Here is a 17,545-nt window from a genome sequence, read left to right as displayed (position 1 = left end):
AACACTGAGAGGGCACATGAAGACCCACAAAGTGAGAAGCAGCAGGTGGAAAACTGGGTGAGACCAGGCAGAGAGACAGGACGTGTCAATGCACCCTCGCATTTAGCTTTTACTTTTGAACCATGTAAATGTATTATTTGGAAAACATAAATTACTGTAAAATAAAATAAATACTCTTCAAATTGAAAGTTAGACTGAATTCCCTGGTAGTCCAGTGAACAAGACTCTACATTCTCACTGCCAGTGATCCAGATTCAATACCTGGTCTGGGAACTAAGATCCTACAAACCTCATGATGCAGTCCCCACCTTTCCCCCAAAATTAAAAGTCAGAAAAATCTGCATTTTGCTGCATAGGAGAAACTAACATATTTCAAATCAACTACACTCCAATAAAAATTAATTTTAAGTACTTATACTATCAAGAACAAAGTTTAAAAACTCTGGATTAAAATCAGGATTCTTTGTGTGACCTTTGCGAAGTTCACTCCAAATGCAGCCTTCTCATCCATATGATGGGACAACACTGCAATGATTGGGTGTGACTGTATGAGGTTCTCGGTGAGCCTGTATCAGCAGATCCTCACACGTGTAGATTAGTGTCGGACACACCACTATGTTCCTGCTAAGGAAGACAGCACAGCATGCGGCTATGTGAACACAGGAGACCTCTCTGGGGACATACCTGCTGAATCTGGAACCTGGGATGGGTCCTGAACCTCTGTGTATCAGTCTGCTCACAGTGACAGCTAGTGACTAACACCTCCAAGTGTACACGTTCGGAAGCTGAAAGCAAACTTCAGCCCAACCCCAGAGAAAGTGAGTCTCCACACAGGCACAGAATGAGACTCTAGGAACAAATACAGAAAGAATAAACCTTGCTATCCCACTTACCTTATGAGATGTTGGAGAGCTACAGAGAGGCGGCATACACGGGGTGGCCAGGCGATCTAAGTGTGCCATGACAACAACTGCAGTCTGTCGCAAGTCTATAGCAAGCTCATTGTCTTGTGGAAGAGTAAGGTACCTCAGGAAACTCTCATTGGGGCTCAGAGGGCCAGAGAGAAGCTAAAGAAGAAAAGTAAAAAAAAACAGCTTCAGAAATGGGAGAAAATTAAAGTAACACAAGTAGTCTTTCACCGCTCTTTATATTTTGATACCCACAGTCAGACATGACCTGTAAACCTCCCTCTCTTTGGCTGTCACATAAGAAGTACTGCTGATGCACTGAGATCTACACACTCACTGCACACGGAGGTGCCCATACATCCACACACCCATCAGCTGTGTGCCAACTCCACACAGGTCAGGGACACTGCCCCATCTTCCTCAGGTTCACCATCCCAAGGACCTTCAGAAGAATGCAGAGCTATCTACTTGGGAACAAAAGCACTGTACCTCAACTTGGCTTTGAAAACAGAACAATAACCATTATTTTAATCTAAAGCTTGCCCACTCATCAGAAAAGTAACAATTTTGTTTGTACATTAATAATTCTAATTCTGCTAATACCAGAACAGCCTTATTATCATCAAAGACTGTAAAGTAATAGAATAACTAGGCTGGAACTTCATATCAGAACTGCTAAGTTTTTCCAGAAAAGACCTGCAAACTCAAACTTGTGCCTTTCAAAAGCAGCAGTCCCAGGGGTTTGGAACTAGGCAGGCCTGCTCTGCCACCAGCCTGTTTCCTAGGACTGAACACAGTGATGGCTGAGGTAACATTTTCTGCACAGAGCTCCACGCTCAGGAAGGGCCAACAGATTGAGTCACTATTTTCAATGCTGTTTTTCGAACATTCTTCTAAAAATGTGTATTTCAGACCTGGCTCCTTGCTGCCAACGTAGCAGATGCAGGCTAAAGGAGGTGTGGTCCGTAAATGGCACGTGAAGCAAGACAGAGGAGGAAGAGAAGATTTGCCTAGTGCCCCTGGGAGGGTCAAAACCAATCCACAGTAACTGCTCTCAACAGACAGAGTGAGGCATTGTTGCTCCTTCCCACTCTAGCTGAGCCTAGACTCCCTGCCCCACTGCCCATGGCTTGCTGCAAGTACCATCAGAACACACTTGACTCTCACACGTTTTCCTGAAATAGCATCAGGATTTTTAATACATCTTTATTCCGCTACTATTACCTTGCTCCCACATGGAGGTGAGCATGCCTTCTTTACACGTTCCACAGCCCCATCACAGCCAAAGCACAACACAAGTGGTTGCTGGGAACACACAAGCACTAAACATACAAACACAAAGGGCTCAATGACTCATGCAGCAGGAAGAAAACTCCGTGGCCAACAAGGCAGCCGCAGACAGATCTCTCTAAAAGCACAAACTGATTATGTCAAGAAGCGTGCTCCTAATACACAATCCAGAACAACATCTACGAAACACAGCTGGCTCTGATCCCTCCTTAGTTGCTGCAAAGAATCCAAATGTGACCATGTCAACTTCTGCTGCATCAACTGTGACCCAACCATGACCTCCCATACCTATCCCACACCTGACTCACTGTTGTAACTGCCAAAAACACACCCCCGCCAAGAAGCAACTACTATCACAGATATGTGCTCTGGGCTTGTTCATAAAAGGTTAAATCCTTTAGGATAAGCAAAATGAAGACAGCTATTTAGGTGCCACGTCTCATGATGATACCTACGTGAGTGTCCACCTCGGCACAGGGGCCGTCTTTGCTGCAGACGATGCTCCGGAATCTCCGCAGCAGCGGAAGGAGAGGGGCACTGGTGCCCTGGGCAGACCGCTCATTGTCAGTCTCCCGTGTCCCACTATCCCACAGGTGCAGCAGCAGCAGGACAGCAGATAACATCTGACTGGAAGAGAAAATATCCTCATGCTCTAGTAAAGACAGATTAATTTTTTTGGCCACAGTCTATAAAAAATAAAAGTAGATAGCTAAATAAAATTGAAGAAATACTTTAAATATGAAAGGTAACTAAAACAAGGCCATGAAAAATGAAAACAAATCTAGGCAGTAAAATCGCTAAACAAATAATTTAGCACAAGACATCCATCTTCTGTGGATAAGAAATACAAAACCAGTTAGGAAGTTCAAACAGCACTTTCTACAGGGAATTTCTAGGACCTTAAATTAATGGAATAAAAATAACAATTTGAAGAAAATTAAGAGAGAGAGACAAAGGGAAAAAAACAGTTTCTAGACTACTAGAAAGTTGATCATAAAAAGGAAAACTTAAAAGTGCAGCCAGATCTGAAAGAAGGGTCCTGGGACATGGCTCTTTGATCACAGATCCTCACACGTTTGCTGCAATCACAAATAGTTCAAGGAAATGCAACAGCTGCTCAATACAGAGGCGTTTCCCAACCACACGTCCAGTCTGTGGCACGCCTCACCTCAGCGCGCCTCTCTGCACAGCCAGTTCTAGCAGGATGGCCAGGGCCAGGTGCTGGTCCTGCAGGGGGATGCTTCCTGGCCCTTTGGTTCCAGGCGTTCCATGAACATCCCTGAAATGACAGCGGAGGATGCAGGGACAAAGTGATAACAGAGCTTAAAGAGAACATGCTTACAATAGGCATGCTATTAATGTTAAACTAATTATACTCCCTCTCCCATGAAGAAGTGTTTTTAGTATTTAGAATCAAGTTTCTGAGACTTGCTTACTCAAATTTAATCAGATACTCTAAGGATACAATTAACTTATAAGACAAGATTTTATTATAAGTATTGATTCAGACACTATAAGATGATTACATTATAAGACATTCCAAGTTGCTACAGCATAAAACTACTTATATCATTATTCAAATCATGAGGAGAAAAATGTTTGTTTAGACATGTTTCCAGTTTCAGTGACATGTAAGGCTATTATAGTATCAACATTCATCTACAAAAGTGGAGAAGAATCCATTTATAAAACCATCTGAAAACCTACAGGCAAAATGTCAGTTTACTTTTATTTCTGACCAAAGAAATAATTTTAACTTTTCCTTGTTCTCCAAAAATAAATAAGTCTTCTTAACCCAAGATGAGGGAGGGAGGATCTTCCAACATCACTCATGAAGTCACTCAGTCATGTCTGACTCTTTGTGACCCCATGGACTGTAGGCCACCAGGCTCCTCCATCCATGGAATTTTCTAGGCAAGAGTACTGGAGTGGGTTGCCATTTCCTTCTCCAAGGGATCTTCCCAACTCAGGGATCGAACCCGGGTCTCCTGCATTGCTTTACCGTCTGAGCCACCAGGGAATCGCCCAAGCCTATTTTCAGGGCCTCCCAATCCTAAACTCCATGGCAATGACATCAGAAACTCTGAATAGCTAAACCCACAGCACACTGGCATGGAGACCACGGGTGTCTTCCTTGCTGCAAGGGACACAGCAGGTGAAGAGAATGAGAATAAACTCTCTTCCCCTGTCTCTGCTGTTTAATTTTGTATTGAGTATACACATTTTCCTTAAACTTAAAAACTATTAACAAACATGCAGAGCACCTAAGACCAGAGTTCATGGCTTTCCTTAAAGAAAAATGATTTACATTCATATCTTTTCACACTGAGAAGACCTGCTGTAGGTTTAAACATTTCGTTCTGAATCAGTTGTTTAGTCCCACATCGTCTATTAGGACAATACCCACCACTCAGAATGGTGGCACCTGCATTCACTGAGAGATGCATAACAGGTGCTCAAACACTTTAGGAAATACTGATATCCAAATCATAAAATTTCTGAAAAAAATAAGTAACAAAAGCATGATTCATTTTCCACTCCATTGAGTATGACAGCCTACTAGGTGTAATCACAATATCGAAAGTCAAACATTTGAAAAGCTGAGAACCAAAGATCTGGAATCACAGGGCTGACGGTATGCAGGAAACATGCCAGGAATCAATCTACTAAGTTTCTTATCTCTAAACAGAAGAAGAGACAAGACTCTGAAGCGGGCTGGAACCATTCACACAGTAAGACATGAAAAGGAACAACTCACCCAGTCACGACGGACCTGAGGAACCGGGTTGCTCTTTCTACCACCTCCAGCCACACAGAGGATACCGTGCTCTCATCAAAAAGGGAGGCCTCAGGCAGCGCTCTCAGAGCATCCAGAGACTCCTGCAACAGCTCACTGCAGAGGTCCGCGTCCTCTCCTGGGCACACACACACACACACACACACACATATGGCAGATGAGGCCGTCCGTCCCCCAGCAGCACACACACTGAGCACTCCCCACTCTCCCAGGTGGGTTTTCTAGTCCCAGAGTGAGAGAATGACACTGGCACATTTTGTATTTCCCACTTTCCTCTCAATTAGAAACCCCAAGAACTCAGAGATTAAAAGTTAACAGTTGCTCCAAAGTCAATTCTTTATTTTATGACTCTTATATGGGCAACTCTACTTTCTGGTTGTCCTAGAAAACATATCAGTACTGAGGCACTGCAGTGGTTTACCTGGAATGTGTGTGTGCATACACACATTTTTAGGCCTAAAAATCAAACTGACTATGAAGTCTCTCATTTTACCAACAAGGAAAATGAGGCATAGAGAGCACATAGACCATCCTAGGGATATGTGTTGGCAGAAGTGAGCCAAGAATCCACATCTTCTGACGTGGCAGGAAAAGAGAACATGCTGGGCACATACCTGAGCGCCAGGCCCTGCGCAGAAATGCAAAGGCGAAGGAGAGAGCTGCCCTGGACCCGACTCTTGCCAGACCTTCCACGCCTTTGCCTGCAGGCCGGGAACTGCAAACAACACACATGGGGTGGGGGAGAGTGGGAACTGTCAGTCAAGAGGCATGTGCAAATGCTAAAATAAAGCATGCAGTACAAAAGGATTTGTTCCAAAACGTGATCAGTGGGTTTCTTTAGATAGAAGATCACAAACAACTTTTAGTTTGACACTTTAAAAACTTTTACCAAATGTCCTTTGTAAAGGAAAAGCTTTCTCTTTGAGCAAAAGAAAGATATTTACAAAGAATTTTAAATGACTTGCAAAAACACAAAAATAATCTCAAGGAACTAGTATTATTAGCTGGATAAACAGTAAGTACATAAAAGGGGGGAATAACCTCATGCAATAAAGAAAAGGCAGGCGACAGGTGAGGAGCACACAGAAGACAACGCATCCAGGCCAGGAGTCTGCTTTGGCTCTCTCCCTGCCTGGGTAAATGTGACCACTGGGTCTGCAGGCCCCATACTCATGCTCTTCTCCTTCATCCCGCCTCCTGAGAGGTTACCCTCTCCTGAATTTAGTGCTTATCATTCTCGGATGTCTTTTTAAGCTTTTTATTACTTACATATGTTAATGTAACAAGACATGGTTTCGTTGTACATCTATTAAGAAGTCATACAAACCATAAAAATCATCCTTGAAAAAAAAAACTAGAATACAAAAAAGTGTGTACAATATAAACTTAATCATAAACAGCAATTTTATTTTCAACTTTATACTACCATGGTTTTTGTACCATATATTTTATTCCCTTTCATAATCAGTTAGAAATGCTATTAAAAATGGGCAAGATATGGAATGATCTCCTCAAGACACAATCAAGTCAAATTAGCAGTGAAGAATGTGAGGACCCAACAGAGGCGGCTGGTAGGCACAAGTTGGTAAATCCTGAAGAGAACACAACATGTGCCTGGGGAGCTCTGAGGAAACACAAACAACTGCAGTTAGTGGCTGCCTCCTACGAGGCAACTGGGCGCCTGCAAGACAGGAATAAGGAGATTTATACCGAATAAGAATTATAACCTTAAAGGATAAAGATGTATAATAAGACATGTGGTCTTTAAAACAATAAATACACAGAGAAAGTCAATTCAGATGAAGTGGGAGGAGCACCCCACACAGGGAACCCTTTAAGAAACACATTCCAGGAGAAACATGAGTCTAGGGCTCTCCTGAGCCAATCGTGACCTTATCCACGGAAAAAGAGCCCAGTAGTCCTAAACTGGCATGGTGCAAGAACTGCTAAATCTTCAACAAGTGGCTCTCTATTTTATAGATATTTAAGCAAACAGAAACAGAAACAGTTTGGACACACTCCCATCTACACTGATCAACTATTTAACCCAGAGCTAGTTCTGTGAAAAAGGTAAAAACTCACTACTATCCAAATAGGTTGAGAAATTAGGAAATCTATAAATATTTAGGAGATAACACAATACATCTAACAAAATGGCTACAGTAAATAAGTGACAATACCAAAAGCTGACAAGGATAGGAAAAAACCACCACTCATACTTGGCTGATGAGAATGTAAAATTGTACAGTTATTCTGGACATAGTATGAAAATGCCTTACAAACCCAAACTTAAGACCCAGCAATTGCACTCTAAGTTATTCATTCCAGAGAAACTGAAAATTATGTTCACAGAAAAACCTGTAGAAAATATTCACAGCAACTTTATTCAAAATACTCAAAAATTATAAACAACTGAGATACCTTCAAAAGGTGAGTGGTTAAAAAAATATGGTACACCTATACATGGAATCCTGTTCAACAGTAATGACACATGCATATACCTGGAAGAACCTCAAAGGAATAATACTGAGCGAAAAAGCCAACCTCATAAAGTTACATAATAGACATGGAAAACAGGTTAATAGTTACAGCTATAAAAAAGGGTCCCCTGACTGGGGCAGTTCTGACAGAAACCTACACCTGTGATAAAATCACCTGGAAAAACATACACACAGGACTGAGAGCACCTAAAACAGGAAATATGAGTGACACAGGTAAAATGTACCAACGTCAACATGCTAACTGTGATTTTGCGTTACAGTTTCCAAGTGGCTAACCCTGGAGAACCCGGCCAAAGGGTATAAGGAATCCCTGTATCATTTCTTACAACCACAAGTGAGTTCATAAAAGCACCTCTTTAATTAAAGAATGAGTAAATCACATTAAGAAGAAAAAAAAATGAAGCATCTAAACTAGTTAAGCACTACTGCAATATGATAATTTCCTATCCAATACCAAAATTAAACAAAAAGAACATAATGTTCAGATCAGATTATCAAATCTTGACATGCTGATCTAAACTTCTGACCGGTTTTTACTGCTACTGACAGAAAAGTGTCTTTAATGGGACAGGTTACAGCATGGCCTGATACTTCATAAGCAAACTGGGAAAGCCATTCTCCAAATTATATAAAACATACAAAAAGGGAAACCAAGAATAAAATTTCAAAAAAAGGAAAAAGCAGACTACATTGTAAGTCTTAATTAAACTTTCCTTATTAAACAAACCAGCCTGAGTTTTACATTTAGCTGTTATCAGGATACTTTCTTAATTATATTATTACCTTTTTTTGTCCACAGGAGGCAAAGAAATGTTGCTGCTTTTCCACTTAACTTTGACATTCTCCTGGAAAACGGTTCTATTCAAGGCAATGAAATATCGTTCCAAAACAATGAGCCTCTGCTTGAGTCTCAGAGCTGAAAGGGTGGTGGTCGCTGACTGGATGGCCAGAGCTTGCTGCTCTTTAACCAACACAGAAAGACACTCCTTCAATTCATTCACATCTAGAAAACAACATAGAATATCCAACCTCTGAATATCATGGGCACAGTTTGTTTTAAGGTTGATAGGTAATAATAATAGGTAACACTTGAGTGCTTAATATGTGCCACAAATGATTTTGAGCACTTAACACACATTAGGTAATCCTCACAGGACCCATAGAGAGGCAGTACTGGGAGGGCATTCTATGGAAGAGGCAACTCAGCTCAGAGTACCTGCCCAATGTCACCCAAATGAGTGTGGCATTCTGTCCTTCTGTAAACATGGTATAAGGTTAAAAAAGTTTTTAACACAACACTATGAAGTCAATACTTATTAGCAATACATTTCCTAGACAGAAAGAAAAACCATATTCAGTATTTTTATGTTATGAAAACAAATTCATAATGAAAATAATGCTTCAATAAATTGCCCAGCATACAATACTCATGAAAGTTGATACATTTACTGGAATGTTTCAGAGGAAGATGAAATTAACTAGTCAGAATGTGCTACGGATAACGGGTATTTCATTACACTACTCCTTCTACCATGTATGTTTGAAATTTTCCACAGTTTAGGACTTTTTTTAGGTACCTAGAAGAAAGTTACATGAATGAAAATAATTAAAAGGAGTCTCATCTAGCAATTAATCATAAAGCTGTCTAAAGTTGAAATATAAGTTACCTTCCACCAATCCCTTATAACAGTACAGTACCCAGTGGTGACCAGAGCAGGGGTGTCCTGTTCTTTTTGTTCTATCGCTAATGCTGATTAGTTATGAGGCTAAATCAATCAACACCCTGATAGCTTTATATCCCAAGAGACAACAGCCACATACCTAGTGAATGTCCCTATATGGAAGATACCTACTTCTCAGCTACCCATGACCTCAACATGCTTTTCCCATGAGAAAGGAGATCACAGAAGGCATCAGATGGACACACCTCACCTCTCTTTAGGGAGGCCACCAGGACAAAGCTTCTCTCACCAAGCACAGGCATTATGGCACAGAGACACACATTCAGACACCAGAGGCTGGATTCCAAGTATGGAAAGTTCCACTAGCTAAAACAGCCCATCATTACAAAATCTAGATGAAAAATACTTTAAAAAACATATATATCTTTTAAACTCCACATTAGGCTCAAGATGAAGTAGAAAGGTTTGTATGTGAGGTACTATCCCTAGCCTTCACAGGCATCCTTGCAGAATCACTGTTGGCCCACCGAGAGATGCCTGATTCCCTGTAGACACACAGGAGACGTCACTGAAATGGCATTGCCAAGGACAGCTCATCAGAATTTCTTCCAGAGATCAGGTCTAACAAATGGCACCTTCCAGAACAGTCATTGCATTCTCTACCATGCAATGATAAAGTCTCTCATCTGCTTAGCTACAAAATCCAGAGATAACTGTGAAACTTAGAGAAAGCACATATGCTCTTGAGCATCTGCCTGCTCTCCTTCCTGACTGTTCTACATCTGCTTGCCCTGTCCAACTCCTAATGCCAAGAAATCAGTCAGTTTTTGCAGGATACTTTGAAACAAGTTGGTGAGTGTTTACATACACACACAGAAATAAATCATGAGACCATGTGGGGAGCCAGCAGAACTCCAATCCCCTCCTGACATTAACAAAGTACAGCACCTTCTTGCTCTGTCAGAATGGTGTCACAGAAAGCCAGTGTAATAGTCTCAGGATATAACATGAAGATGCCTGTGTTTCAACAGAAAGTTACTCACCACATCACGAACCAGGAAGATCTCAAAATTAATTTTCAAAAGACAATCAACAGATGGAAAAACCAAGATGACAGAGACATTAGAATACTCTGAAAAAGATTTTAAAGAAGCCACAGATTAAAAATGCCTCAAAACCAAAAACACACTTGAAACGTGAGAAAATAGAAAACCTAAGTCAAAAAAGATGTCTTTAAAAAAAAAAAAAAAAAAAAGAACCAAATGGAAATTTTGGAACCAAAATAAAAAGTTCAGTGAAAAGGCTCAACAGTAGAATGGAAAAAAAAAATTAAAAGCTGGAAGTTGCCCAATCTGAATCAAGACCAAAAATACACTGCAAAAAATAAAACCGCGCTGAACTATGCTAGAAGGATTCACCAGCACATTACATGAAGCAGCAGAAAGGCTCAGTGAACTCAAAGACAGGGTAATTCACCTAATCAGAGCAACAAAAAGAAAAAAGAATGAAAAAAATGCAGAAACAGCTTAAGGGATACATGACACAACATCAAGCAGCTAACATTTGCAGGGCCCCAGAAGGAGAAGAAGCGGAGAAAGGCGCAGAGAAGCGATGCAATGTAACACAGGTACAAACCTGCCAAACGGGGAGGAAGCAGACACTGAAATCTAGCAAGTCCAGGGAGTCTGAGATGGACATGGGCACACTGCTATACTTACAATGGATAACCCACAAGGACCTACTGTAGGTATGTCACACGGGACCTACTCGATGTTATGTAGCAGCCCAGATAGGAAGTGAGTCTGAGGAGAATGCATACACGTGCATGCATGACTGAGCCTCTTTGCTAGTCACCTGAAACTGTCACAACACTGTTAATCAGCTATACCCCAATACAAAATAAAGTTTTTTAAAATAAATAAGTAAGAGTCACCTATATTCTACCTACAAAAGACTATCTTCAGACAAGGACAACACACAGACTGAAAATGAAGGGATGGAAAAAGATACTCCATGCAAATGAAAACCTAAAGAAACCTGGGGTACCTACACTTAGATTAGATAAATAAATTTTAAAACAGAACTGTAACAGGAGACAAAGAAGAGCATTACGTAATGATAAAGAGGTGAGTCTAACAAAAGGACTAACATTTGTAAAATAGTTATACATCTAACATAGGCATAACCATATACAAAGCAAATCTTAACAGACCTAAAAAGAGAAATCAATTGCTATACAATAATAGTACAGGACTCACTTACATCAACAGATAAATCATTCAGACAGAAAAATCAGTAAAATAACATCAGACTTAAATGACAACGTAAGACCTGACGGCCTTAACAGTTAATATACAGTTCATTCCATCCAAAAGTAACAGAATACACATTCTTCTCAAGCGCACATGAAACATTCTCCATAACAAAAAACATATTAGGCCACAATAAACTTCATTAGACTGAAATCACATCAAGAATCTTTCCAAACTATTAAGTTATGAAATTGGAAATCAATTACAAAAAGAAAACTGGAAAATTCACAACACATGGAGATACAACAACATGCCACTGAAGAATAATGGGTCAGTGAAGAAATCAAAAGAGAAATTTTTAAAAATACCTTCAGACAAAGAAAAACAGAACTGCAACCTACCAAACTTACCAGATACAGCAAGAGCAGTTCTAACAGGGAAATTCAGAAAGATAAACGTCTACCCCAAAAAAAGAAAAAGAAAAAAAGAAAAATCTCAAACAAGAAACTAAATAACCTAAGTAAACACCTCAATAAACTCAAAAAAAAAAAAAAAAAAAAGAAATGAAAAGAAAGAACAAATGAAGCCCGAAGTTATCAGATGGAAGGAAACAATAAAGATAAGAGTGGGAACAATTCAAAGAGAATAAAAAGATGATATAAAAGATCAATAAAACCAACAGCTGTTTTTTGAAAAGATAAAACTGACAAACTGTTAGCTAGAATCACCAAGAAACAGAGAGGGCCCAAATAAATAAAATCATAAATATAAAAGGAACTGTTACAACTGGCACCAGAGAAATACAACTATACACCAACTGAAGACTAGATGAAATAAATTCCTAGAAACATATAAAATTTCAAGACTGAATCATTAAGAAATAGAAAATATGACCAGACCAATAACCTGTTAAGGAGACTGAATTATTCATCAAAAACCTCCCAACAAACAAACTCCAGGACCAAAGGACTTCACTGGGGAATTATGCAAAACCTTCAAAGAAGAATTAATTCTAATTCTTCTCAAATTCTTCCAAGGATAAAGGAAAAAACGAAAAAAAAAGGACGGAATACTTCCAAACTCATTTTATAAGACCAGGATTACCCTGATACCAAAAACAGACAGGACAACCACCAGAAAAGAAAATTTCAGCACAATTACCCTGATGTTCACAAATGCAAAAATATTCAACAAAATATTCATCAAAAAAATCAACAATACATTAAAAGAATCATGAGTGAGTGAAGTCGCTCAGTCGTGTCCGACTCTTTGCGACCCCATGGACTGTAGCCTACCAGGCTCCTCTCTCCATGGGATTCTCCAGACAAGAGTACTGGAGTGGGTTGCCATTTCCTTCTCCAGGGGATCTTCCCGACCCAGGGATCGAACCCGGGTCTCCTGAATTCCAGGCAGACGCTTTCCACGGATACAAAAATAGATCAACATCCACAAATCAATCAATGTGCTATACAATAGTAACAAACTGAAGGATAAATATCATATAATCACCTCAATAGATGCAGAAAAAGCATTTGCCATAACTCAATACACATTTATCATAAATACTCTCAATATAGTGGGTAAAGAGGGAACATACGTCAATGTAATAAAGGCTATATATGATAAGCCCAGAGCTAACACCATACTCCGGAGAAGGCAATGGCACCCCACTCCAGTACTCTTGCCTGGAAAATCCCATGGACAGAGGAGCCTGGTAGGCTGCAGTCCTTGGGGTCGCGAACAGTCTGATACGACTGAGCGACTTCACTTTCACTTTTCACTTTCACGCACTGGAGAAGGAAATGGCAACCCACTCCAGTGTTCTTGCCTGGAGAATCCCAGGGACGGGGGAACCTGGTGGGCTGCCATCCATTGGGTCGCACAGAGTTGGACACGACTGAAGCGACTTAGCAGCAGCAGCAGCACCACCATACTCAATGCTGAAAAGCTGAAACATTTCCTCTAATGTAAGGTACAAGGATACCCACTCTCACAACATTTTTTCAACACTGTATTTGAAGTTCTAGCCACAGCAAAGAAGAAAAAGTAATCTAAACTGTAAAGGAATAAGTAAAACCGTCACTGCTTGTAATGTCATGACATAAAATCCTGAAGACACTCAAAAGAATTATCAGAACTCGTCAATGAATTTGGTAAAGTTTTAGGATACAAAATTAATAAACACAAACCTGTTGCATTTCTATTCACAATGAACTATCAGAATGAGAAATCAGGAAAAAGGGTCCTAATGACAACTGCATCAAAAAGAATAAAATAGCTAGGAATAAATCTAAGGAGGTAAAAGAACTGTAGTTAAAAAACTGTAAGACACTGATAAAGGAACCTGACAATGTAAGACATACTGTGCTCATATAATGAAAGAATTAATATTACTTAAATGACCATACCACCCATCTACAGATTCAATGCAATTCCTATCAAAATTTCAATGACATTTTTTAAAGAACTAGAACAAATAATCCTAAAATTTGTACAGAAACATAAACAAAAAATCTCAAATATTTAAAATATTTTTGAGATAGAACAAAGCTAGAGGTATCATGCTCCCTGATTTTAAACTATAAGACTTATATGAAAGACCTGAAACCATGAAACTTCTAGAAAAACTAGGCAATATGCGCTTTGACACTGGTCCTAGCAATATCTTTCTGGATATGTTTCCTCAGGCAAGGGACACAAAAGCAAAAATAAACTAATGGGACCTCATCAAACTAAAAAGCTTTTGCACAGTGAAGAAAACTATCAACAAAATGATAAAGCTGCCCACTGAATAGATGATATTTATAAACAATATATCCAATAAGGATTAACGTACAAAATCTCACTCAACATTAAAACAACAAACCAATTCAATTTAAAAATGGGCAGAGAAAACCACAATTCTAAAAGACACATGCGCCCCAATGTTTGTCGCAACACTACTTACAATGGCCAGGACATGGAAGCAACCTAGATGTCCACTGACAGATGAATGGATAAAGAAGTATATATGGGCAACAGTACATATATACAAAGGAATATCACTCAGCCATAAAAAGGAACAAATGTGACTCGGGTGAACTGAGGTGGATGAACCTAGAGCCTATTATACAGAGTGAAGTTAAGTCAGAAAGAGAAAAACAAATATCATGTATTAACCTTGGACAGTTAGGAGATCAAACCAGTCAATTCAAAAGGAAATCAACCCTGAATATTCACTGGAAGGACAGATGCTGAAGCTGAAACTCCAATACTTTGGCCCTCTGATACAAACAGCTGATTCACTGGAAAAGACCCTGATGCCGGGAAGGATTGAAAGCAGCAGAAGAGGCCGACAGAGGATGAGATGGCTGGATGGCAACCATCTTAAATGAGGTAACTAGACTAGTCAAAATCCTAAAGACAGAAAGTGATTTCCAAGGCAAGGAAGGGAAGTTTCCGTTTCGGAAGATAAAGAGGCTCTGGAAATGGATGGTATACAACAGCGTGAATGTATTTAATGTCACTAAACGGTACGCTTAAAACTGACTGAAATGGTAAAATGTATGCTATGCACAGTCTACTAAAATATAAACTTGGAGGAGGAAATGCAAACCCACTCCAGTACTCTTTCCAGGAAAATCCCATGGACAGAGGAGCCTGGTGGGCTACAGTCCATACAGTGGCAAAGAGTCAGATACAACCAAGTGACTGAGCGCACTACTAAAATATAAAAATTTAAGTTTAATTTTTAAAAATCCCATGACAAAAATAAAGTCCATCTACTTTATCTAGAAAATGAATGCCAAGCCATTCATTTCAAAGAACTAGAATTTGAGTAGATCTTCATACCTGGTTGCTTACCCCATACCCAGCTCTCTAGGATTGACTTGGCCCTATATGCAGGTGCAGGAGTTTCTTCCTCTTCTTTTTTCTCTTTGTCATTCAGATCTTCTTTCTTTGTTCCAATCTGAGTATCAACACCATCATCTGGAAAATTTTTTATAAATTTAAGTATATAAATTGCTTTTTAAAATGTAACATAACACTTGCCAGTCTCTTTGCAAATTTTCACCCAAAAAATGGAAAAGTTAAGTTGCAACACACATCATTAGCTGACCATTTGACAATTGGGAAGAAAAAATTACATGACTCATCAACATAATATACAGTGTGATTTAAGAAGTAATGAATGGCCCAGTGACTCTTTTCATTTGAAAAATCAAAATATCATTCAAACTGTTCTTTGACGTATGTCTTCCAAAACATACTATCGATTTCCTACTATATTTCTCAACTAAAAATCTTAAGTCTTTGATATTAACATTAATTGTTTTTATCCAGTGATTTCCAATTGCAGTGTGTCCACAGTAAGGGAGGACATGGAATGGGAATATGATTCAAAAATCATCTTCAACTCTATACACTGCCCTACCCCACACCAACTGAGAACCAATGTTACACAGGGCCACTACCAACTGAAATAGTAATTCAGCAATGCTGCAATACGAAGTAAACTGAGTACCACAACTTTAGGCCACTGACTAGTTGGCCTAAGAAAAATTGTTATGAAACTCCTTACTTAGCAAGTTAAGAGAGAACTAATATTCACCTTGAAGTGTGAATGTATCCTATCCTAGAAGACCGCTACTAAATGAACTATTTTCTAAATAATAGAAACTATTTCCTAAATAGTAATTAGAAATAGACAGTTGACTCTTGAACATGTGCAGTCAAAAATCCACAGTTCTTCCATATCCAGCAATTCAAACCACCGATCATGCAGTACCATAGTACTTACTACTGAAAAAAAATCTGCTCATATGTGGACCTGCATAGTTCAAACCTGTGTTGTTATTTAGCATCCACTATTACATCTACATCTGTGAAAAAAGTATCATATCACAGATAGTAAAGAGTATCTAAAACCAACAAGGTATAAAAGAAACTCCGACATTCTATAAGAAAAATATCAAATGTCCAACAGAAGCAACCCCAAAAAGCTAATGCTATGAAAAGATACTAAATTCATACTTAGAAAAAGTATAAATTAAAACAATGAAACAGTACTTTACACTCAGCAAACTCACAACTGTTAGAAAGCTAAAATAAAAGCTCCAAGGCAGACCTTTTATTCCTTTTCCATCTGGTTTTGCTCTGTTTCCCAAGGGCCTAGAACAACAGAGGCCAGGGATTAAGCCCTCGATGATGAGGGCTATTATTATTTAGTTCAATAACTAAATAATGCCAAGTGTCAGGAGAAATGTGGAGCTGCAGGCACAAATCTTCAGACGCAGCTGTGGAGGAGTCGCGCCCACAGCCCACCTGAAGAGCAATCTAGGGCACGGGAGGTCCAGCAGTCGCCTCCAGGCACATGCCCACAGAGCTCTGGGACAGGCCTGTGACGGGAGACATGGAGACAAAGGCTCACAGCAATCTAACGCACCTCAGACATAGCATAATGTGTGAACACTGTACACGAGTATGTTTTAAATACCAGTGTATTTAAAATAAAAACACACAAAAAAATAAAATAAAATAAAAACACAAAAACAAATTCATTAGACAGAAAAACACTTAAAAATATCGATTTGGAAATAGTGTGTCAGGAACTGACAAGTATAATTAACTCAACGTTCTGCCCCTGAGGCCAAAGAAAAAGCCCTTGTCACAGTATACTACTTATGTCCCATTCCCTCAACGTCATGCCATAGCTATGGTTAACGGTACCTCTTTTATTTACAGAAATATCAAGGATTCCCTGGCAGTCCAGTGGTTGGGACTCTGCACTCTCACCATCAAGGGTTTGGGTTCAGTCCCTGGTTGGGAAATGAGATTCTGCAAGCCATACAACGTGGCCCATAAAGAAAAAAGGGAATAAAAAATAAATCCAACAAAACATAGATTATTTTTGTAACGTAACTAAAGAGCCTCTTAATGAGGTCAAAGAGCAGAGCGAAAAAGCTGACTTAAAATTCAACATTCAAAAAACTAAGATCATGGCATCCAGTCTCATCATTTCATGGCAAATAAATGGGGAAAAAATGGAAACAGTGATAGACTATTTTCTTGGGCTCCAAAATCACTGCTGACAGTGACTGCAGCCATGAAATTAAAGCTGCTTCTTCCGTGGAAG

General features: G+C 39.4%; 1 protein-coding gene across 8 annotated transcripts in view; it reads right to left on the bottom strand.

The window, feature by feature from the left end:
• The window catches only part of HERC2 (HECT and RLD domain containing E3 ubiquitin protein ligase 2), a 235,206-nt gene that overhangs the window by 184,956 nt on the left and 32,705 nt on the right, over positions 1-17,545 (bottom strand). For all 8 annotated transcript variants that reach the window (XM_086363170.1, XM_086363210.1, XM_086363152.1 and 5 more), the window contains 7 exons: positions 15,262-15,399; positions 8,280-8,499; positions 5,610-5,710; positions 4,957-5,113; positions 3,367-3,477; positions 2,654-2,825; positions 894-1,067 (listed from right to left, as the gene is read on the bottom strand). In XM_086363170.1, the coding sequence (XP_086219296.1) occupies positions 894-1,067; positions 2,654-2,825; positions 3,367-3,477; positions 4,957-5,113; positions 5,610-5,710; positions 8,280-8,499; positions 15,262-15,399 (1,073 nt within the window). The remainder of the gene's footprint in view (positions 1-893; positions 1,068-2,653; positions 2,826-3,366; positions 3,478-4,956; positions 5,114-5,609; positions 5,711-8,279; positions 8,500-15,261; positions 15,400-17,545) is intronic.

This window comes from Bos grunniens, chromosome 2, assembly GCF_055505025.1.
Source record: "Bos grunniens cultivar Pamir isolate PY7600 chromosome 2, Bosgru_T2T1.0, whole genome shotgun sequence".
In the NCBI taxonomy this organism is placed as follows: domain Eukaryota; kingdom Metazoa; phylum Chordata; class Mammalia; order Artiodactyla; family Bovidae; genus Bos; species Bos grunniens.
Note: the sequence above shows the minus strand (reverse complement) of the source record. Positions and strands in the feature narration are given on the sequence as shown.